A 24,709-nucleotide genomic window follows, 5' to 3' on the forward strand; every position below is an offset into this window, starting at 1 on the left:
AGCATTGGGCTCTCAGTCCCCACTCACTGTCACGGATATGGGCAGCCATTGACAGCATTGGGCTCTCAGTCCCCACTCACTGTCATGGATATGGGCAGCCATTGCTAGCATTGGGCTCTTCAGTTCCCACTCACTGTCATGGATGGGCTGTGGTTTGAGTGGGCGAGCCATTGACAACATTGGGCTCTCAGTCCCCACTCACTGTCACGGATATGCACTCTGTCCTTTGCTCACCTCTTTGTGCCATGGTTGGCTTTGCTGTTGATTTCTTTAGAAAACAGACTTTGGCAGCAGTGCATGAAGTTGGTTTGGAAATTAGAGAAAGAGGAAAATAGACTCAATTATCCTATGATTTTTTTTCTTAACTATCTTTTTCAGGATCATTTTCACATTCTCTCCCTAGATCTACTATTTTTTAAAGATATGTAACATCTATGAAGCATAAAGTGTCCCAAGGATTAAATTGGAGGTGCCAACCACCCACTGATTATACCCTGAAGCACAGATAGAAAGCACAGAGATGCAGAGATGGACAGTTAAAGAGATAGATGTGTTTATCACAGATTTTCCCGGAACCCATTAATCTGAATGTACAAACATGTCTCATTAGCTGTAATAGCCATATTTCCCTGGCTCATTTCCTTCACCTGCTGTCAATGACCTTTGACTTCTGTGTGCCACCCCCTCAGGTGTTTCTGGGCATCCATATGGGTTTCTTCACACACATTTGGGATGGCATCTGACACCAGTGGGCTAAGTGCCATAGGTACTCCCTGGGGTGTTTGTCCAGTTCCACCCTGTGCAAACTCCATTGTCATAGGGCACTGGGATTTGATTTTCCACTGATGTTCTGCTATCGCCCAGTATCTCCTGCTGCCATGCAGAGTGGGTACCAGTAAATGAAAGTATCTTCTCAGAAGGATCATTTCCATCTGGGAATGAGGCCTTCATGCCTAGCTCCTCTTCCCTTAAGGTGAATCTGTTTCTGGTGGTCATGGACTGGGCTGGGTTCCCTTGGCCTCTTATTCAAAGGATTGAGATGAAGGCTTACGCAGATTGCAAACCAACAAGGGAACTCTATTCAAGGCAAGATAGAACCGTCGAGATTGACAGCTAGAAACTGAGCCAAGATGCTCAGAGGCCTTTGGTTGTTGCTGCAGGGTTTCTGTCTATGACATCTAAAAGAAGGAGGGGCTTGGGAATAAGGCCCATAGTAGTTCTCTGTTTTGATTGACAGATAGATTTCCATTGCCATTTCTCTTCCATGCCTGTACTCTGTATTTGATTTTAATCACGTTGGCCTAATTATGCATTGGCATGTGATAGAGACTATGGGATTCTCTAGGTTGTTGTGGAGACAGGGTTTCACCTTCTTCTGCATACATCCAACTAGTCTTAAGTCAGGTCGGCTATTTTGCTCTTGGACCCAGACAAAAGCAGGATGTGGTTAAATGGACTCTGTCTAAATGTGATGGTTTTTCAGAAGAGAAGATTATCCCATTGTTCAGACAGGGTAGTTTATGTAGCTAGATGTAGGTAAGGATCAAAAGTTGCTAACAGGTTGCAAATCTGGTTTTCCAGAGAGGGTATATGCACATGGTACATACAGGTGTATATGTACTCTGAGGCTCCCAAGTACATCATTGTTAGAAAAGGAGTATGTGTACACCCTATGCCAAGCTGTTGTGGGACACTAATCCTAGGGAGATATAAAAAGCCATCTACTCACCCCAGATTGGGGATCTATGGCAGACCAATAAAGATAGCTCCAAAGTTGAACTTGGTGAACCAGTGAGTATTTGGAGTTACTTCTAGGAGCAGAAATGACTCAAAGACAGCTGTACCACCAATGCCTACCCCAGCATGGGTGACAGCTTATGAAGTCTGGAAACCCAGAGAACAGTATGCACCCTGTAGCTGGCTCAGCAGATTGGAGTTTCCTGCCCAGGTGGTTCAATTGATCCAAGCCTCTGTTGGGAGGCTTAGCTGGTCTCTGCTTTTTTTTAGTCATCTTGGCTAATCTGTCTCTTCCAGGCAGCTTGGATGCTCTGAGCCTGTTCCAGACAGTCCAACTGATCTGTCTTCCAGAAATCCTCACTGTGCTAATCTATGCTTAGGGAGGCAGAGTTATAGCAAATCAGCTCAACTTCAGGAACTTCCTAAAGCTTTTGAATTGTTTTCTTCTTGAGCTTAATAAACTCCCCTGAAGGATGGAATATTTCATCTCCCTTAAAAAATTCCTGTTGTTTTATTGTTCTTCTGACATCCTCTGTTTTAGATAGCTCCCCTGAAAACTGGATCATATTCTTATAGGAAATTGCTACACAACACAAAGGGAGTCCCAGGTTGATTTTTCCCCTGTGTTTTCTGGTGTCCAATTCTTCTAAATATTTTTCCCCCATGGGACTTCTGATAGCTCATGCCAGGTGTTGAGTTATCTTGTGATACTCATGGGACAAGGTTTCAGGGTTCCAAGTATAAGAACCTTTATTGCTGTGGTGGGAACTCTACTGTCTTTGTACATGAGTGTATCTTCCCGTTCAGAACATCCTTAAACCCCACTGTTTAGGCACTTTTATGAAGGTTCCAGAATGTAGGCATTGTGATCATGAATCTTTGTTATCAACTTGACTTGTTTTAGAATCACCAGCTCTAGATATGTCTAGGAGGACATTTCTGAAGCCTTTATGTGAGGCAAAATGACTTGTCCTGAATGTGGGCAGCACCATTCCTTGGGCTGGGCTATTGGAAGTTGACAAAAGAAGCAAGCTGAGCACCAACCTTCATGCCTCTGACTGCCTATGCAATGTGGTCTGCTCCCTCAAGGTCCTGTTGCCATTATATCCCCTCCATAATGGGCTGTACCCTAAAATCACCCAAGAAAATATCTGTCCATCCTTCCTTTCTTCTTCCTTCTTTCTTTCCCTTGGCCCATCATTCTTTCCTTCCATTCTCCCATCCTTCCTTTCTTCCTCCCTTCCTTCCATCCATCTGTCTGTCCATCTATCTTTCCTCCTTTCCTTTTTCCCTTGTTTGTCCATCCATTTATCCTTCCTTCCTCCCTTCCTTTCTACTTCCTTCCTTCCTTCCTTCCTTCCTTCCTTCCTTCCTTCCTTCCTTCCTTCCTTCCTTCCTTCCTTCAAAGGTCCTGGTCACCAGCTCATCTGGCCTATGAGGAAAACACTACCATCTAGCCTTATGCTAGATTAGTCTACAATATCTTTTTCTAACCCCCTGCATTCAAGAAATCTCCTCCCTTAGTCTCTGCTTTTTAAAAATCATAGCTGTTTTCAATTTCAACATTATCTCTTTTGAAAAATTCTCTTAGAGGAAATATTAAACAAATGTAGCTGTATTTGAATGCATAAAGATTTAAATTATCTATATCATAAACATTATTATTGTGTTTGCTGTTGTTATTTATTTATTATAAAACAAATGAAAAGCCAGGATGGAACATTTTATGGTATAATTATTTAATAGAAATTTACCCGTACTGTGCTGAGTAACAAACACTGTCCTAGATATTATATAAAAATGAGTTATTAAAATTAATTATAAAATGAGGACCATTCCATTAGATATGAGTAAACTGGATAAATAGGAACAGCAAAAGAAAAAGATATAAAGACAGTAACAACAGCAATATTAATAGAAATATTAATAGAAATACTTAACACTCATCAAATTTTTAAGTACTTTAAAAATCAGGTCTCTGTACTGATGGAGGAATTCTTGCAGTAATGCTAATGTTGCTAAGAATTGATGATTTATATTAAAACATGCATTACTTTGTAGTAAGCGTTCTCTGTGCTCTTCGTTAAATTAATTTTTGTATACACATGTGTGTATATGTCCATATGAGTGTGTGTTTCCCTATGTGGAGAGCAGAGGTCAGCCTGAAGTATTGACCACTATTACTCTCCTCCTTATTTTTTGAGACAAGGTCTCTAACTGAACTTGAAGATCACTGATTGGCTAGACCAACTGACCAATGAACCTACAATCCTCCTATCCGCAAATACTCAGAACCAGATGGCTACCATGTGCAACCATGCCCAACTTTTCACATGGGTGCCAGAGATCCAACTCAAGTCTTCATTAACATGCAAAGGTACTTTGCCTATTGAGTAGTTTCCCCCGGCCTGCTGCATAAGTTCTCTTCTTCATTCTCTCTGTTCTTCTCTATGATGTTCTGTACTCTGCCTCTGGACTCTCTGGGTTCCCTCTAGTGAGAAGCATTTTGAAGAGATGAGGAAGGAGGAAGCTTCAGGTCACCTAGGCAGCAGATAAGGTAGAATTACAGCCCTCAGACTGATAGCAGTAGCTTTGGTCCTCCACCAGAATGAGGGCTCCTACCCACAGTGCGGTTCTGATCTCAGTTTGGTATGACCTTCAAGATTGAGATAGTAATGCCTCAACTCCTCTGTAATGATGCCACTGAATTAACATTGTTGAACATTCCTCAGTCTTTCTGATGTTTTTATACATAATCTCATCTTTATTTTTCTTTAATACAATTTCACTTGCTTGCATTTACCATCTGTTTCCTTGTCTGGATTCCAAGTGATCTCATCGTATCTTTAAAACTCTAAGAGTTTATGTTGAAGAACTAATGAAAGATGTTCCTAATAGAACACTGAATCTAGATGAAGTGTCACAGAGTAAAGGATTGGCCCTGTTGGAGCAGGGGAGGGGAATTCATTCATGCTGGGAGAATTTGGAAAGGCTTCCCACAGGAGGCAGCATTTGATTTGCCTCTGAAAGCTGGTAGAAGGGTTTGCCTAAAACAAATGTGTGTCTTGCCACCTAGAAGAGACTTGGTGGCTCTTGAGGGCAAAAGCTCATTACTTTTTCATGTCATACTATGGCAAAGTATGAGGCTAGGTTGCTGTAAGTCTTTAATTAATGTGGCAGGATTGATAATGAATCTTTATTGAAAAGCATTTCCAGGTGAGATTTGAGTTCAGTGTAGCAGAGTATGTAACAGTGCCTAATGAATGTAGGTGGTAACCAATGTTATTCTTCTATTAAGAAAAATACACTACCAGTAGCCAACATCAAAGTAAATGGAGAGAAACTTGAAGCAATCCCACTAAAATCTGGGACTAGGCAAGGCTGCCCACTTTCTCCCTACCTATTCAATATAGTACTTGAAGTCCTAGCCAGAGCAATCCGACAACAAAAGGAGATCAAGGGGATACAAATTGGTAAGGAAGAAGTCAAATTATCGTTATTTGCAGATGATATGATGGTATACATAAGTGACCCTAAAAAGTCCACCAGAGAACTCCTAAACCTGATAAACAGCTTCAGTGCAGTAGCTGGATATAAAATTAACTCAAACAAATCAGTAGCCTTCCTCTACACGAAGGACAGACGGGATGAGAAAGAAATTAGGGAAACAACACCCTTCACAATAGTCACAAATAATATAAAATACCTAGGTGTGACTCTAACTAAGGAAGTGAAAGATCTGTATGACAAGAACTTCAAACCCCTAAAGAAAGAAATTGAAGAAGATCTCAGAAGATGGAAAGATCTCCCATGCTCATGGATTGGCAGGACTAACATAGTCAAAATGGCCATCCTGCCAAAAGCAATTTACAGATTCAATGCAATCCCCATCAAAATTCCAACCCAATTCTTCACAGAGTTAGAAAGGGCGATTGGCAAATTCATCTGGAATAATAAAAAACCTAGGATAGCAAAAACCATCCTCAACAATAAAAGAACCTCTGGTGGAATCACCATGCCTGACCTTAAACTGTACTACAGAGCAATTGTGATAAAAACTGCATGGTACTGGCACAGTGACAGACAAGTAGATCAATGGAATAGAATTGAAGATCCAGAAATGAATCCACACACCTATGGTCACTTGATCTTCGACAAGGGAGCTAAAACCATCCAGTGGAAAAAAGATAGCATTTTCAACAAATGGTGCTGGCACAACTGGAGGCTATCATGTAGAAGAATGAGAATCGATCCATTCTTATCTCCTTGTACAAAGCTCAAGTCTAAGTGGATCAAAGACCTCCACATAAAACCAGAGACACTGAAATTGATAGAGGAGAAAGTGGGGAAAAACCTCGAAGATATGGGCACAGGGAAAAAATTCCTCAACAGAACACCAATGGCTTGTGCTGTAAAATCAAGAATTGACAAATGGGACCTCATAAAACTGCAAAGCTTTTGTAAGGCAAAAGACACTGTCAACAAGACACTGCTTGTGGACGTTGTACATCGTGGTGCGCACTAGGCTCCGCACCACGATGTACAACGTCCACAAGCAGTTAGCCCATCATTCTTTCATCAGCCACCAAACCTAGATACTAATGCTCATGCTCATGCCGGCAAGATACTGCTGAAGGGTCCCTGATATTGTGGCCTCTTGTGAGGCTACGCCAGTGCCTGGTAAACACCGAAATGGATGATCACAGCCAGCTACTGGATGGAACACAGGGTCCCCAATGNAGGAACTAGAGAAAGTACCCAAGTACCTGAAGGGGGCTGCAACCCTGTAGGTGGAACAACAACAGGAACTAACTAGTACCCCCTGGGTTTGTGTTTCTAGCTGCATTTGTAGCAGAAGATGACCTAATCGGCCAACAGTGGGAATAGAGGCTCCTTGGTCTCCCAAACTCCATATGACCTAGCACAAGGCAAGGCCTGGGCCAAGTAGTGGGAGTGGGTGGGTAGGGGAACAGAGGTGGGGGGAGGGGTATGGGAATCTTTCGGGATAGCATTTGAAATGTAAATAAAGAAAATAATAAAAAAAAAAAAAAAGAAAAATACACTAAAGAGAGAATCTTATAAAAAAAAAAAATCACCTGTCAGTAAAAAATGCTGACAGCCAATGAGCTGAGGCAGGAAATAGGAGGTGGGACACTGGCAGGAAGAGAGGGGATTCTGGAAAATAGTGAGAGAATAAAGGAAAAGATTTGAGTGAGGTGCTGAAGGAATCACTGAGGAAAACTCTAAGGAAGAAACAGGCCAGGATTAAGGAGAGGCACCTAACCAAGTGGTAGATATAGAATAGTTTGAATGGGTTAAGTAAGTTATTTGCTGGTTGGGGAATGAGCCAAAGTTTAAGGCCTAGCTGTTTAATAATAAATAATTAGTCTCAGAGTCATTATTTCAGGAGAAGACAACAGGCAAGGGGGAAAACCGATTCTTTTTTCTTACAATACATAATGTTTTAGCTTCACTGTCTGGTAGGAGAACACCAGCTTATTACACATTTTATTTTTTCCCCTCACAGGTTGCCAGACACTGCCCTTTGCCTTATATCTCATAACTAACTTCTGTTGCTTAACAGTCTATCAAGGGCTGGATAGTTGCCTCACCAGGATAAAATGTTTACTGTTGCTCTGAAGAATCCAAGTTCTGTTCCCAGCACTCACATCAAGCCGATCAGATGCCCTCTTCTGGTATCCGCAGACACCTGAATTCATTTGACATGTACTCATACAGATGTACACCACACACACGCGCACACACACACACACACACACACACACACACACACACACACCCCACATGCATATATCCAAAACTTTTTTAAAAAGCCATTTAAGTATATATAATCTGGAAAATATTAACTGACTCTAAATTTTATTTTTAAAAATATTATAGCCAATCCACCTGAATCTGAAAGGATCTTCAGCTTTGAAAGCTTTAGTCATATTATATAACTAAATTTGTTCAGAAAGGAGGCCTGAGATGTTGCCTCTTTTTTTTTTCCTTCTAGTTTGGGAGCTAAGTGCATTGTTTAAAATGAAAAGGCTGCTCCTCTATTATCCATAATTCTGAAGCAGGGTAGGTGGGAGGTTTGAGGAGGAAGTTCTGAGGGGGCCACTCTAGGCTTATATTATGAAAGCTCCCAGACAAACAATCTCGGCTCAAAATACTGTGATTCATTACATACAGAGATTCAAGAAGCCAGATTGGGAGACAGCTGGCTAAGGGTGCTGCCATCCTGGAGAAGATTTCGTAACAGACGTCTGGTCTAACCATCCAAAGTCAAAGAAGAAAGGAAAAGAAGGCAGTGCCCTCCCTCCCTGTCACAAGTGACGATGATGAGAAGTCATCCTCCCATATAAGCTGCTGAGTGATGACCCTCTAGTCATCAGGATTTGCCCAGCGTGGGCCACTCATGACAGCTGGGACAAAGGGTCCTCCTCCTTCTTTCCTTCCTCATTTCTTCTTAATTCCAGGAAAGGTTCTATAAAGCCATCAGGAGTATCTGAGGTATCAGGAGATGAGCCAGGTACCCAAAAGAAAAGGCTTTCCTATTCTTAAAGGGTATATGGTACATGGGTGACAGCCAGAATAAATTACCTGGCAAGAGATTGGTATAAAATGGCAGCCCCGAAGAGTGTAAACTGTCTGCATGTTGGGGCCAGTCAGGAGCTATTCCCTGGAGAGGAGAAATACCGAACCAGATCTTATTAAAGATCCAGAACTCTGACAAGAGTGTTTTCTGAAATGTGCTGTGGATACAATCATATGTCCCAGCCCCCATCTGGATGGTGATTCCAGCTTTGCACATTACCTGGGAAAGCGCACTCTGGCCCTTGGTCATAAACAAGCATGTTGCTAGTCCAGGCTTCTCCAGGGAGTGAAAAATTCAAGGATGCTCTTTCAAGCTAAATACAACCTCTGGTTTCTATTCTTTGTACAAAAAAAAAAAAAAAAAAAAAAAAAAAAAAAAAAGCAATTTGGTCTTGGACACAAAAGTCTGGGCAAACATTTGTGGGACAAGGACTAGTTCCACAATGCAGAGTACAGCCTGATACTCCATGCACTGTGAATTTGCTCTTTGCTTTACAGGTGTCTATGGAATATACAACCCGTTCTCTCTGCAGAATAATGTGTTCTCATTGAACTGTTCCCTAGCAGTGGTCAAAGTAACAAAAGAAAATGTGGCCAGACACTGCCTGGAGAGCCGTCCAGTTTTAAACATCCATGCAATTATTCATGAGAAATACACACAGAGATAAGAAAAAAAAAAAAACCAGTGAGCAGCTGAAGTGTCTTGAATCATATATAAAATATTAGGTTGTTACCAGATGTAGAAGCAGATTGTATGTCATCAAAGAGAAGCAAGAAGTGCTTTTTAATTTCCTAATGAGACAAATAAGAAGATATAAATATCACCGTTGGTACAAGGAATTCAAAGAAACCATTGCCTGCTTATTGGTTCATTTTGTACATTGCGATCAATGACATTCTGTGAGCAGCAGCATGAGATCAATTGTAAACCAGCATATAATTCATGGTTGGTATTGTAAATTATAGTTTGCCTGACAATAATTGGGAAGGTTTTCATGCAATCGAATCCTTTGCTTGGAGCAGTCTGGGGAGGGGCCATAGTCTACTTATAATTCATATAAGAGTGATCTGTCATCTCTGGTCAAAATTTCCAGCATCTGAGCTTGTGCAAATGATGTCATCATGCTAAAAGAAAACAAGGTGTCTTGAAAAGGGGCTCGAGGAAGAGTGGTCTTCTGGTTTCAGGGTTATCCTACCCTCAATTTACTGGACTCAGAATTGTGTAAGTTTGTGGTTGTTAGATTTTGTGACCCACATCAGTGCCCTGGAAGGGCCCCCTCTTAGCAGTATACTTGTTACCAAACCATTAGCAGTTAAACCAGGAAACAGTAGACATAGTCTTCTCTGCTCTAAGTTCTAACCTGGTAGCTTCATTCATGGCTGGCTCCCTGTAGCTCCAGGTCTCACAGCATCTCCTTGGAAGGAAAGCTCAATGGCATTTGTTTCCTTTCCACATGACTGGCATCCTGTCCCCAAAGATCCTCTCATTGTTTAGCTTTCTCCTCCCATTTCACTTAGGATTTCCCAACTGAGCCATCTACTGAAAATGCAGTCACATTCTACCCTTGCCCTCTACCCTTTCTTCCCCTTTCTCCTCCTCCTTTTCTTCTTCCTCTTCATCTTCTTTCTCTTCCTCCTCCTTTTCTTCCTCTCCCTCTTCCTTCTCTTCATTCTCCTTCTCCCCCACTCCATCCTCCTTTTCCCTCTTATTCCTTCTTCCTCCTCTTCCTCTTCATTCTCCTTATGCCTGCTCTTTCATACCTATTATTCAAAGATCATCAAGGAGGTCTTCATTTCCTGAAGGAAGCACACTAGGAGTAACCTGCTTTAGACTGGGCAGGGACATTCATTAGAATGAATGTTGTCAAAGGATGTTTGAGTATGTTAGCTTTCTCTGTGTACCTGAACTTGTAGTTGTCACAGTTAAGAATGTCCCCAGCTCCTACCATAGTGACACCAGAACAGTCATTCAGATTCAGATTTCTATCTGAGAAATGTGGCCTGGGAAGTTATTCTCCTTTTGGAATTAACTTAGCTGAAAGTAATTGAGGAAACCCAATTGATATAGGCCCCGAGACAGCTGACCATGGAGGTTTCCTGAACATCAGGCTTTGGTGAAAATCCAACGTGCGCTCAGGCCCCAGTTTCTATGTATGTATGTGATTCTTTCTGCATACAACTTAGCATCTGGTTTCAGTCTCAAACAATGGAATTAGGAATCAATGACCCCACTTCCACTATTTCGAGATCCTCTCTCCTTTCCTTATGTAAAGACATCTACTTTCATACACAGCTCCTCAGAGCTTGGAACTTGTCTATGCAAGGTACCTCTTCCTCCATGGGAAGAGATCAACGTAGAAGCATCCTTGGAGCCAGTGTGGATGGGCACCCATCCTCATGGCTCTGCATTACACTTGGGAACCTGAAATACTTGCAAGTGCCTTGAACCTCTGTCTGTCTACAGATACAATGGCCTTTCCTTTTACTCGATTGTTGGCCCTTGCCTGGAATTCCATGCTGGAAGAGAGGCTCGTGGCCCATATTTCTGACAGTGCATTTATTTCTTCTCACTTCCATCTTATTCTCAAAAGCTAAGGAATCCACATTGAGCTTGGAGAGCTACATCCCCTGTTTTCCCAAACTGTTCTATCAGAAGGTTAACCTCCCTCCCTGTCCCACTTATCACTGTGTAGAATGGTCTCTTGTTCTGTGACCTGACCAGTGACTGTCTACCCTTGTAGATAGTAGCTTTTTGTGGTTAAGACATAAAATTATAGCTTAATTGAGAAGAATTTAGGATCAAATACATCTGAGAGATGGAATCAGCAGAAAGATTGAAGGAAAAACTTCATGGACTAATATGGCTACTACACTATCATCAACCCTCACGGCAGACAGAAACCAGGATAGGGGTAGAGAGGAGGAAGTCGTAACTCCTGCTTTAGACCCATTGGATTCCTCAAGGTTACTGCCCCAACCATAAAGGGAGGGGGAGAAAATAGCTAATACAATAAAGAAATCAACATGGGAATAAGACAGTTATCACTGAGTAGTCCCAAAGGCCCATTTCAGATTGAGGAACCAAAAAAAAAAAAAAAAAAAAACATTGTATAGTCTTCCAACACATTCTGTGTGAAATGCCCCCGTGTCTGTGTTAGTGCCGTAAGAAACATGAAACACTTGAGATTTGTCAGAGTTGGGAATCAGGGTCAGCAAGGGTGGCAGAGGACTCTAGAGTTACCTGTATTATACACATTCTTGTTCTAATGTCTCACGCAAAGCAACTTATGGAAGGAAGGACTTGTCCTGGCTTACAGTTTGTTAAGGAATACAATCTATCATGTCATGAGGCCATGAGTGTGAGACAGCCACAATCAGAAAGCAGAGAGTATATAGGAATCAGGCCCACCATAATGATAATGTCACGCTTTCTCCTATAAGATGGCATGCACCTCATAAAGTTTGCACCACCTTCATAAACAGATATAACAGTTGGAAACTAAGTATTCGAACACCTTACATTCAAACCACTATACTCTACTCCTGGGCCTCCTTAAGCTCATGTGCATTCACCCAACCCTAAAAAGCCCCCAAGGTCTTCAACAAATACTGTTGAAAAGTCCACAGTTCACAGTTCCTTCTGATACCCAAGGCAGTTTCTTAATGTCATGCTCCCAGTTGGAGAGAGACAAGCCCTACAGGTACACATTTGTCATCTGGAGCTGATTACAGAATCATCTGGGCTCCAGTGGCCTTGGACACACCAGGTCTTCTGCCCATTTCCCATCTCTGACATTCTGGAATCTCCACTGCAGTTTGGGCTTCAGTTTCTCAGCTTCACACCATGGTCTTTCAGAGCCTGCAGGCAGGGAATCTGACTGTGCCTCGTGTTGTCTGATCTCAGATGCCTTCTGGAACCTTGGCACAAGCCTCTAGAAATCCCACACTCGTACATCCTCCATACCTGCAAACTTGGTATCACATTGCTGATGCTGCCAGTCCCTAAAGGCAGCTTGAGATGCCTCCTGTGGCCATGGTTGCAATGGCCTCTGTGTCCTGACCCTGGGTCAGGAAACACTTCCCTGGGTTATTTTCAAGTAAGAAACTACTACATTGGCATTCTGAGTTCAGGTTTACTCATTTCAAATGTTTTGAAAAGTTGAAGCCTTCAGTTAATAGTATTTTTTCTTTAGAGAATCCTGTCTACCTACCATCTCAATATAAAGGTGAGTTTCCCTCCTTAATTGTGGTAATCTCTTTAACAATTGCAGCTTCTTTTTCTCAACGGTAATTACAGCTTTAGCCTCTCTTACATCCCATCTTCACCATACTGCAGTCCTGACCTGATGCAGCCGTTGCTGTCTCTGTAGACATGAGTAAGAACAGAGAGCAGTAACCATGTAAAGCCTGAATGCTATCCTCTCTGCATCATTTCTCCCCTGGAGAAATTAGCCTATCCCTATTTAATTCAACCCCATTCAAGCTCTCAGGTCTTGGACAAAGTACAGCCAGATTTTGATAGAGCCCTGTTCCCCTCTGAAACTGAATAAGCCAGAACCCCACATCTCCCTTGGTATTTTGTTATTCTGAACTCCCACCGGGATGGCACATTCAGATTTAGCCATAGCATTCAAGGGCTTTTCTACCTTGAAGTCCCAAATTCTTCAACCCTCCTGTCACAAGCATGTCCCAAAAGATTACTAAGATCTACATGGCTAGGCTTATCCCAGTAATGGCCACGCCCCTTGGTACTGTTTTCTGTATTAACGTTCATAGTCTCCATGTCAAAATAACTGACAAAACCCATTCAAGAAGTAAAACTTATCATCTACAGTTCTTAATAATAATGAAGGCAGGAAAGTATGGCCACGAGGCAACTGGTTTCATTATGTTCACAGAGAACAAACACTAAGCAGATCTGAGTGTAACGTCTCAAAGTGTGCCTCTATCACCCAGTCCTAGTAAAACTCTACCTCAGGAAGGTTCACCACCTCCTAAAGCTAAGTGATCATCCAGTAACCAAGTGCTCAAATGTATGACTTATGGGACATTATATTCTCAAACCACAACAGTGAGAAATGGCAAGTACTGAGGGCATAGCGCCTTTATCCCTTTATATCAGGTCATCAAAGGCCATAGCGGGGGAAGGCAGCAGTGCTGAATATTATGGGAATAAGATAGTCTCAAAAAAGGGGAGAGGGTGGGTGAAGGAGGGATTGCATCAGCGTGGTGGGTTAAAGAGGTGAGCAGCAACATGCTTGTGTCTACATAGGGTAGGTTTTGGATTTGGAATCATGGAGATGGTTCCAGAGATGATGAAGTAATGAGTGGAGCTAGGCTGGATGGTGGATAAATGAAGCTGAGGTGAAGGGCATTGCACTTGAGGAAGTTAAAGTGAAGCCAAATTCAGAGATGAGTCATTATTGAGGATGTTGAAGTTGCCAAGAGGGAGATTGAGATTGAAAAGAGAGCTGAGCCAATGCTGAAGTCATTGAGGAAAGGAGATATGTGACATCAGAGGTGGAGTAGGCCATGTGCTAACTAGGTTTCACACATAATTCTTCTAAGTAATAAATTGATATTAATATCCTTCAGCCATTTTCCATCTATATCGTATGTGTATCATGCAACATTAATATTCATGTAACTACCCCTAATTTAGGTTGCCTGAATGCTCTTGTTCCATAGTAAGCTATATGTTTATCAGCCTCTGTATCCTGTTATTTTGTTTGTTTAGTGGTGGTGGTGTTTTAAGCCTTAGTGCTTGGATGTGGTGTTTCATGTTCAGATATACACAACTTTGCCTCATCATTTCTAAAGGCTCATTTCTCCATTGGTTTGTCATTTGTCCTCCTAGGTTCTTTGAGACATTTTTATATTGGTATACTTCTTAAAAAGACAATGGCAGTCTAAGTAGAGACATTGAGCTCTTTCTCTGCTCTTTTCCATTTATCACTCAACAAATGAAAAATATTTTCATTAGGCATCACTTTAATCATGAGAAAATATAGTCAGCATGATAGAAAATATTTATTTATACTCAAAAGGTCTTCATTCTCTTGAGAGGGATATAAGGTCGGGATTGATGGCAACTTAATTCGACTTGTTTTGATAATTATAAGAGTAACTAAATCAGGAAAGAGGGAAGCCAGAAACAGCAGTGAGCTGTGTCTGGCTGTCAAAGAAACTACTCAAAGGGCTATCAGCCTGGAGGGTATGCAAAGGTCATCCAATGCCAAAGAAGGAAATGGACTTTAAGTAGAGGGGGCACAACTTCAAAGACCCCCAGGTGTGGTGTGAGGGGAACAGAGTTGTGTCTGGGAAATGAATGACTGGAAAAGGGAAGTGGGCTGTTGTAAAGTCAGTAGCTGTACCGTGGGCCAATATTAGATTTCATTTTAAGAGCATTAAGAGGTCAAATTCAGGACTCCCTTCTCCTCTCTTCCCCTCCCTCTCCTTCTCCTTCCTCTCTCCCCTTCCCCACTCATGCCCCTTCCTCCTCTCTCTGCGAGTGTGGCGACTGTTGTTTCCAAAGAATCCAAAGAGAATTCTTGGCTGAGGATCTAGTTCTCAGACCCTACCCCCACCACACCCTGCCATATCTCTGTCAGCACTCCCTCTCACCCATATAATCTTTCCTCTTACTGACTGCTTGTTTCCTTCCTTTCTATAGCCATCCCTTCCCTTCCAATTCTTTCACATTTCCTAAAAAGAGTGAAACTGTATGGGGCCGGGAGACCTTGGCTCTTGTTCATTCCCCTTTTTTGTCTTCTTCAGATCATTCCTAATGCACACAACAACCTTTTTCTCTTACTCAGATGTTTGAATCCCTTCACTTACCCGTTTTCCTCTGTCGCTTGCTTCAATTCTGTTTTCCTTGAGAACAACATCTTTGAAGGTCCACTGTCTTTAACTCTGTCTTACACTTTCATGAATGAAAGCCTCGGTTCTAGCCATACCTACTCCTACTATATGCCCTCTCCAGAATTTCTGCAGTGTCCGTATCTACTGGCTCTGTGTCTCTGCTCAAAGTGTCTGTCATCTCAATGAGATGGCCATTAACTCCTGCCTGTTAAATCAACTGGTTCTCCTGACCCTTCTTACTATTTCAAATTTGATATAACATCCCATATTATTTGTGTGTGTGTGTGTGTGTGTGTGTGTGTGTGTGTGAGTGCGTGTGATTTTCTTTTATTTTACTTTTTTATCTTTGAGACAGGGTCTCACTATGTAACCCAGGCTGGGCTTAAACTCACAACTATCCTTCTGCCTCAGCCTCCCAAGTACTGGGACTATGATATGAGCTACAACACCTGAAGTATAAAGATTCTTTAAAAACAAAAACAAAACAAAACAACTTTTCATTGTGGTGTGTGTGTGTATGAGTGAATTTCATATCATGCACCCCAATCCTTTTCATCTCTCCCTCCCCTCATACCTCCTTTCTACCCTTGCAGCCTCCCCATCAAGAGAGAGAGAAAAAAAAATCTCCTTGTGGAGCCTGTGATGTTCCATAGTGTGTTCCTTTTGTCCACACTTCTCTGCTTGCAAACAGTCATTGCAATGACTTGTCAATCTGGTATGAAGCCTCTGGCTTCTGCTACTCCATCCTCACTGGGACTTCTCTGGAATACTTTGTTGCCCTGTGTCAGGGAGACCCTGTAATTTTGGATGTATAGGACCAGCTCTTTCCTGCATCCCAGGAGTTCATTGATGGAGGAGATGGTGGGGTAGGCCAATCCAAAGCCCTGGACCTGGGCCTGGAAGTATCTAAGCCGATCATCCCCCACCCCAGCCTGCCTGCTCTCTCTCACACCCTTAGGGCTGGCTCCCCAGCAACCCCCAAACCAGAGCCAACTCTACCCTGCTGCCCAGGCAAGATACAGGGCTTGCTCTCCTGAATGTTGCAGCTGGTGAGGGGCATGCTTTCTCCCATTCTCCTGACCCCATAGCCAGCTTTCTCATCTGCCATCCATGGTGAAGGAGAAGAGAGGGGAGGAGGGAAAATCCTCCTTCTCTATGACAACTCCCAGCCAGCAAGAGGCAGGGCTGGCTTTCTCACACTCACACCCGTAGGGCTGAGCCACCCACAACCCCCACATTCATGGTCAGCTCTACTGTACTGCCCAGATGAAGAGAAGGGTCTTCTCTCCCAAGGACTGCAGCAGGCAAGGGGCAGGGCCAGCTCCCCTGATCTCATAACCCCAGGGTCAGGTCTCCCAGTTGGTGATGAGGAGGTAGAGGGGACAATGGCTTCTATCCCTCCTCCATGCCATCACAGAGGAGAGGAGTGATGGGGCAGCTCTCCTGTGCCACTGTCCTCCAGGCTGGCTCACATGCAATGCCCACAATGTGCAGGGGCTGCTCTCCAGTGTGCTGAAGCTGGCTGGGATAGGACAGCGCTCCTGCTCTCATGCCTCAGGGATAGCTCACCCAGGATGCTTGTGTGAGAGGCGAGGCCCATTCTGCACAGTCCTTGGACATCAACCTGTCTCCAGGGGCAGACCAGACCAGGGATATCTACCTTGCCCTTGGTGGTAACAGACCTCTGCTGCTATAGAGCCATGGTCAGACCCAGATGCAGCCTTTGGTAGAAGCATAGGCTAAAACTCCACCATGGTCCCAACTACTCAGGTAAGGTTGTTTCTCATTACCCTTGAGTCATTAGTGTTCTTTCTTTCTTTCTTTCTTTCTTTCTTTCTTTCTTTCTTTCTTTCTTTCTTTCTTTCTTTCTTTCTCTCTCTCTCTCTCTCTCTCNTCTCTCTCTCTCTCTCTCTCTCTCTCTCTCTCTCTCTCTCTCTCTCTCTCTCTTTCTCTCTCTCCCTCCTTCTGTCTCTCTATCATTTCCATTTCTCCACCAAGTGGCACTCAGCATCTCTGTAAGTCTAGGGTTTTCTCAAGAGTAGTCTCAGGAGTGCTGTGTCCCAGTCATGCATCATGGCACCAAGCAGGGGGCATCTCGGGCATGAACTGCCCCCTAGACCTGCACAGAACCATGCTGGTACTCATCTCGGCTTTGTGGCACCATTCTAGTGGTCTTCTTGGCTTGTTCCTCTCTCAGCTTGCCCAAGTGGACCCATGCCACTTGCTCATGGTTGTTTATTTTGGGTTCAGTCCCTGGGGCCTGTGGTCCCAACCAGGATTCTTCTAGTCTCTGGCTTGTTCCCCATCCTGGGAGCTCATCCAAGCCTACAGTGCAGGATTGGTGGTCATCTCAGGCTGGCTTCCTGTCTGGGCCTCCTGGCACCAGACTGGGGTCCTCTCAGGCTTGCTTTTCTTTTGGGAGACCGTAAGGCTACTAATCATTCAGATATTTATTGGTCAGAAGACTGAGTGTGGACATAGCCCCTCTCCTCTCTGCCACCTACTGCTACACATGTGACACAGCAGCCACATCTGTAAGACCTTAGGAGCAGCTCAGTATGAACATTCTTAAGCCTCAAATGTAATGTACATTAAAGGCATGTTTGTCCTAAAATGAAATGCCTTGTTCATCCACAAACTTGAAGAGTACTTAGGATACAGAATAATTGGGGTGAACTGTATCGATGACTAGAGGGTTTGATAAGGATTGGTTCTTCTGTTTCAATCCTGCCTCAAGAGCTGTGGTGGTTGAATAATAATGGCCTTCTAGGCTCGGAGATTTGACTACCTAGTCACTCTGGAGTGGCACTATTTAGTAGAATGAGATGTGGCCTTGTTGGAGGAACTATGTCACTTGGGGTGGGTTTTAAGCTTTCGAAAGCCTAACCCCGGCCCAGTGACCTGCTGCCTGTCGATTCATATGTAGATCTCGCAACTGCTTCTCCAGCACCATGTCTGCATACATGTAGACATGTTTCCTGTCATGAAGATAATGGACTAAACCTCTGAAACTGTGAGAAAGCCCCAATTAAATGTTTGTTTTAATGAGTTGCCAGGGTCACAATGTCTCCTCCAAGCAATAGAGAATGAACTAAAACAAGAATCATGCTCACTCTACCCAAACACGACCCTCACGACCCTCCTGGGTGTGGTCACCTCCTCCTCCTCATCTCCAGTCCCAATAGCCATAGAAATGGATGCTTCCAAACCCAAAGAAGAAAACTTGCCGAAACAGTAGAATCCCTTTGATACACTTGCTATAGGAGTCTATTCCCATCTGTGGCAGATAGCCTGGATGCATTTATGTTAGGTCATCTAGTCATGGGTTGATAGTGTGCTGTCGCTGCCATCTCCAACCAGCAGAAAAGAAGCTATGAAACCTATGTCCTTCTCAAAGCAGTTTATTCAGGAACATAACTATGTGCACTAAAACGTTCCCCCTTCTTCTTCTCTCTCGGCCATCCCCTTTTATACCCTCTAGTCCACTCCCCATTACCCCATTCCACGTAGGCCCAGTTCATTGGCTCAGGACTACATTTGTCACGTCATCTGATCTTTCGTTGTGGTGCATCTGTGCAGTGCAGTTTAACGGACATGGCTATCTTGAGGGATATGAGGATGTCAGTTGTTAGCCATTAGACTTGGCAGCAGTCCCAGGCGCCATCTAGGGGCCGCAGCCAAACCCGCTCCTCACAGTGTGCAGAACAGAATATTTTACAGATTGGGGACACTATGTACAGTCATAACATAATCACTGGGGTGACAGCTAAGATCACAAAGTCCCAGGTATAAAGGAGACATATGAGATAGATGGTTCTAGAATGAAGTTATTTCTTCACCCAATGCAAACTCCGTAGCTGCATCCCTGCCTCTGAATATAACAGAAAAGGAAACTCCGACGATTACTGAGCAAAGGACATGGAAGTATCAAGTTTCAATTGCTGTTAACCAAGATGTCCTGATAGGACTAAAATATATTCAAGGGTCACTCAGAATAGGCCACATGGACTGTGACTCCTGGCCTAAGTTCTATGCCATCCTGGCTTTCACACCTGAAATGACACAGAATGTAACCCCTCTTTTTTCCTTTCCAGAAAATATAAGGAATTCAGACCCATGGTAAAGAAGAGAAAGAGGTCACTAAGTTCTTGAAAATTAGGAACAGAAAAGGACGAGTACCAGAGACTTACAGTAGACTCTTTCGTTACATAAGCACAGTATGATCTGGCAGAGTAGCCCTGTGGGTAGAAGTTGTTCCTTAAATTATCTTTCCTCACATCATGTGTATTGTGTACTCTTATTCTTGCTGTGACAAAACACCTAAAAGCAACAATTTACAGAGGGATCACAAAGTAATAGGTCAGCCAGAGGTCCCTGCTAAAAGAATAAAATAAACTAGAATAAAATCAAATTAAATAAGATAACAATTGAAGATGATACCTGTAGTCAACATCTGGGCTCCATGAGCTCATGGAAGCATGGGTGTGCACGCGCGTGCACACACACACACACATGCATGCACACACATGCACACACATACGCACGGGCACAAACACACACGCACACATGCACGCACACACACGCGCACACACATGCACACACACACGCGCACATACATGCACACACACACGCACACACACACCCCATATCAGGGTAAGATATCCCTAAGGATATGAATTTTAGGAACCTACCTCTCTCCCAGTCTCACCCACACTGGTAACCCTTTTTTTTTCTTTCTGTAAATTGTGCTAGCTAGACATCCTATGTGATAAACAATGTTGCAAAAGTGTAAGCCAAATAAACTATCTTCCTCCTCAAGTTGTTTTTGGTCACAGTGTTTCATCACAGCCATAGTATCCCTGAGTAGGACATAAGTTTTATACAATGTTTGTCCAAATGAAGGCACTCCAGTTCTTACTCCTGCACATTTGATGAAGTTGCTGTCATCAGCTCTCAGAGTCATACTGTTCCGTGCTGGTTGGTCACCTTCAGGGTGTCCTTGCCATGTTCCTCTGACCACACTGAATGAAGGTGCCTGTGTCAGCATGGCACCATTAGATACAATGGAGAAGCTAGAAAGAAGCAAGGTTTGGTTAGAAACATGCTGAGTGTCATCCCAGTGACCTCTTTTTGTTCTGAAACAACATTTGCTACAAAATTACTGGATTGCCTTTCTTCTGGTGACCTACATGCTTAACCAATTGATTGTATTTTGCATGAAAATCAGCATGCCTTTCCTAGTTTACTTTTGCTATCAGTATAATGCAAAATCTATTTGCCTGAATTAGGTTGCATTTCATTAATCTTTTAAACATGAAATTGTAATGGTTCAAGGTTAATGAGATTTAAGAATATGTGTTACTTAAATCATGACATGTTTCAATGATGTTTCTCAAAATTACTATTTTTAATATTATGAAAGTACAAATTATATTTAAAGCTTGGTAAACTTGGTCCAAAATTTAGTTAAGAGTATTAAGTATTTTTATATGTAAAGAATTCAGGGCATTTAAGGATGGAGTTGGGAAATCATAGATTTGTGTGTTCTCCTTAGGGATGTTGTAGTCACTAGGAAAGTAAACAGGTCTGAAATGCCAAGGAAATTCAAGGGAAGGAGAGATTATTCTGGTTAGGGCACTACCCCACTTTTCAAGGTTGCCTTTCATACCTAGCTCAACTGTATCTTCATCTTTGTCATAGTTCTATATTCATTGATTCAGTTATACATACCCAAAGCCTCTAACATGTCAGACATGGTATTAGATGCTAAAGCAACGACATGGCTGTGAAGCCATGATTGTTGTCATTCTGGAGGTATGCACAAAGTGCTATGGGGTCAGACGAGCAGAGGATAGCTGCCACCTGTGCCAAGGTCCCATTGGGGAGTGTCAGGGACATCTGACACGTGAAGATACCTGTGCACTCAACTCAGATGATCTGAAGGTCAAATACAGACCACAGCCAGAGAGACAGGCAAAAGGAATTTCAAAGTCATTGTTATAGGTTGTATACTTGCATTTCAAAAGCAACTCCTGTTGTCTTCAAACAAATTTAAATATCTCATTTATTTTTAACTAAGACTAAACCCTGAATATGATTTACCTGACCATAGACATTCAAGAAAACAAATCGTTAAGATGAAGAAGTCAGATGGATGTGTGACTGACACAGGTCCATGTCAATGCAGTCATGCCATTTAAAAAAGAAGCCCACTTTATTTTTGTTCACTTTCATAATTATTGACTCTTATTTTTATTTTACAATTCCTAGAGGTCAGAATGGAGAAGGGGAGTGAGCTCTTCTGAGAAAGTATATTATAAAGAGTAAGTTCATTCATTCCCTTTCCCCAGATTTAAGAGTATTCACGGCCTACAAGATTACAGTTGGCGCATGCACACAAGCAGGGTGCACAAACAGCTCCCAAGTCATCTTGCACACAGCACAGCTGCCGCCAGAGCGAGTGGATCCCCCGGATCTGACTGTCCTGGGTTCTAGGACTATCTACGTACAGTAAGTAGAGCTCTAGTGTCTTGCACAGGCTGGCTCATGTCAGAATGCCAGTAAGTCCATTCAGCAGGGCTTGCGACATCAGACTAATTGTATTGTGATTAAATGCACAGAAATGATTAGGCCAGTGGTTCTAGGAACCTTTGATTATCACTTGTCAACGTAATCTCCCTTTTGTCTCTAGGCAATCAGAGCAAGCTAAATGTGTATGCAACTTCTGTGCAGTTGTCAGTAAAAGAAAAATGACCACCTACTTATCCACTGTCAAGATTAATACATACCATATGTATGTGCATATAGAACTTCTTTTTTAAAAAGATTTATTTGTGTGTGTGTGTGTGCATGTGCACACACACACACACACACACACACACGCACACACACACACGCACACACACGCATCATATATGACTGGTGCCTAAGGATGCCATAAGAGAGCATCAGATCCCCTGGAACTGGAGATACTGAGGGTTGTGGGCCTCCGTATGAGTGGCCAGAAGCAAAGCAGACCCTCTACAAGAGCAGCCAGCTTCCTTCCCCTGTACTTCAAGTCAGACAGGAATATGACTTTTAAAAATGTTTAGATTTTTCTCTGATGTTAGTGACTTCTAAGATGCTGAGTTAAAACTTAATAGATTTCTTGTCTCGTCAGTTCATGGGTTTTCGTTGCTTACTCCCAGTTTTCTCATCTGTGAACAAAATACACTGAATAAATCATGGCATTCGCTCAAACTAAAGGGCTTACCATTCTTTGTTGTTGTTGTTGTTGTTGTTGTTGTTGTTGTTAGCCCAAGTTCTTATATTGGCCCTTACTTGTCTTCAGACAAGCCATTTTATTTGTTCTAAAAGATACCCCACTTCCCTGAGTATCTCTGGACTGCATTGTCTTCTGTCCTGCAACTGGCCCTTCTCATCCCCAAGAGGCTGCAACCTTCCTCTGAAGCGACATCCCTCTGGCTTCCTCCTGTCCAAATCCTCTATTTGGATGTAAAACCTCCCAGCTTCAAGAAGCCCCTCCCATTCCCTGGGCTCTCCTGGGTTTCTGTCTGGAACCACCTGCTCACTCTGTGCTGGACTGCTAGGTTTGTCAGGACTGCTGTGTGTCGCTCTTTCTCTCACACTCCTCAGGAGTACACAGATGCTCTGTGCTTGCCAATTTTTGTCTGATATCCTAAACACAAGATTAAAAAATAAATCATACACATTTGTATATCCTTAACTATTTTAAATTGCAATGGGATATAAAGATGGCTCACTAAGAGTACCATCATGAAGACCTGAGTAAAATTCCCCAGAAGACACATAAAAACTAGGTGTGGTCACACATGCCTGTAACCCCAGTGGTGGTGGTAGGGTGCAGGAAGGTTCTGTTGCTTGCTGTTCAGCCATTATAGCTTCAGGGTCCACGAGAGACTTTGTGTACAGGAGTGGAGATCAGGATGATGGGCAAGGAACTCTGATGTCTCCCTCTGTATGTGAGTCCTTGCATATGCACGAGCATAGACAATAAATACACACACACACACACACACACACACACACAATTGATAAGTAACTGGAAGGCAAAGTCTATGTCACATTTCCTTTAAAATTCTAAGAATAAGCATTTAATAACCATGTATGTTTTAGAGACAATTACATTTGAGCAAAAAAAATGCATGTAGGTTTTTTACACAGGATTCATTAATATCTATGTGACCATTAACCAATCCTATATGTCTGTGTTTAGACATGAATGAATGATGCTGAAATGCCCTAACTTTTTTTCCTTTCCAGGTGGAAACAACCAAGGCAACTAAATGGAATTCTGGAGTGCTATATATTATATACTTTGAATCCTACACATAACTCCATAGTGTGGAGTGTTGTCTATAACAGCACAGAAAACCTCCAGGCTCACGTGCTCCGCCACCTTTCCCCTGGGGTTCTATACCTCATCAAGCTGAGAGTAAGTCAACTTAGCTTCTGCCCTTTCCCTTCATCTCATCTTCCCTCCTTCCCAAATCAAACAAACAAACTAACAAAATACCACAAAGCCCGATAGCATAGTATTTATACTGAAAATTCCCCTCATAGCCTAAAGGTAATGGTTGATTAGCTACATACTTGGTTTGTGTTATTTGAACGGATAAAGTAACCATCAGAGTTAGGAGATTTTCCTTGAAATGTGGCGAAATGCTCAGAACTATTTTTTTATTATTTGTAGGACATTATAATTGTTGAGAGCTTTCCCCAAAATGCTTAGATTAATAAGGTGGTTTCCTGTGGTGTGTGTATTCATTTGAAAAACTCCTCACAGTATGAATTTAGATCTTGTATTTTTAAATGAAGATTCAAATGACCCCAAGATAGTCTTGATTGTTATTTTACTGTGATTTATATTAAACTTCTCCTCAGAAGAACAGTCACTTGATGAAACACCAGAATCAACAGTTTAGAGCTTTCCTTGGGAAGAAGGTGGCATTTTTAATGCTAAATGGCACTTCTGCATAGGAAGGTCTTTTAAAAGACCTTGATATTGCTGTGGAGTTTGTACTCCCATTTCCTTTTGCTTTTTGATGAAATATAATCTTTTGTTAAGTTTAATAGCACATCTGAAAATAACTGAATATAAACATGAGGTTGTCCCTATTTGTTTTAAACACCCTCTTCATTTTATGGCAATACCTATATGAGGGTATTTGCTTTGATAAATGCCATAGAAAATATTCTGCTCTTGATTATGAATAAATTTACATTTATGTAGACACTGTGTACGCATTCATTTTACTTAACATGCTCGTGAATGCTCAAAATATTATACCATGAGAAAATAAACTGCATCCCACTGTTGTTAACTGTCTGCCTTGACAGCACAAAACAAGGGCAGGCAGACAATGTGAGACCCTGTTCTGAATGTCCCCATGTGCCTTGCTGCTCAGCACAGCATGTGGATCTGGAAAGTGACAGTTCAGGTTACTTTAGTCACGTCACTGAAAAGCTAAGAAGTGTACAAAGTTGA

At 42.5% G+C, this 24,709-nt stretch overlaps 1 protein-coding gene and 1 non-coding gene across 2 annotated transcripts in view; one reads left to right on the top strand and one right to left on the bottom strand.

Annotated features, from left to right (window-relative positions):
- The window catches only part of Ush2a (usherin), a 678,886-nt gene that overhangs the window by 334,829 nt on the left and 319,348 nt on the right, over positions 1 to 24,709 (top strand). The window contains exons 32-33 of the mRNA XM_021198607.1: positions 21,552 to 21,711; positions 23,485 to 23,656. Coding sequence (XP_021054266.1) covers positions 21,552 to 21,711; positions 23,485 to 23,656 — 332 coding nt within the window. The remainder of the gene's footprint in view (positions 1 to 21,551; positions 21,712 to 23,484; positions 23,657 to 24,709) is intronic.
- Positions 17,624 to 17,754, bottom strand: LOC115064136. Its single transcript, XR_003843992.1, has one exon. It is a non-coding gene; the product is annotated as a small nucleolar RNA SNORA17 (small nucleolar RNA).

This window comes from Mus pahari, chromosome 5 (assembly GCF_900095145.1).
Source record: "Mus pahari chromosome 5, PAHARI_EIJ_v1.1, whole genome shotgun sequence".
Taxonomy (NCBI): Eukaryota; Metazoa; Chordata; class Mammalia; order Rodentia; family Muridae; genus Mus; species Mus pahari.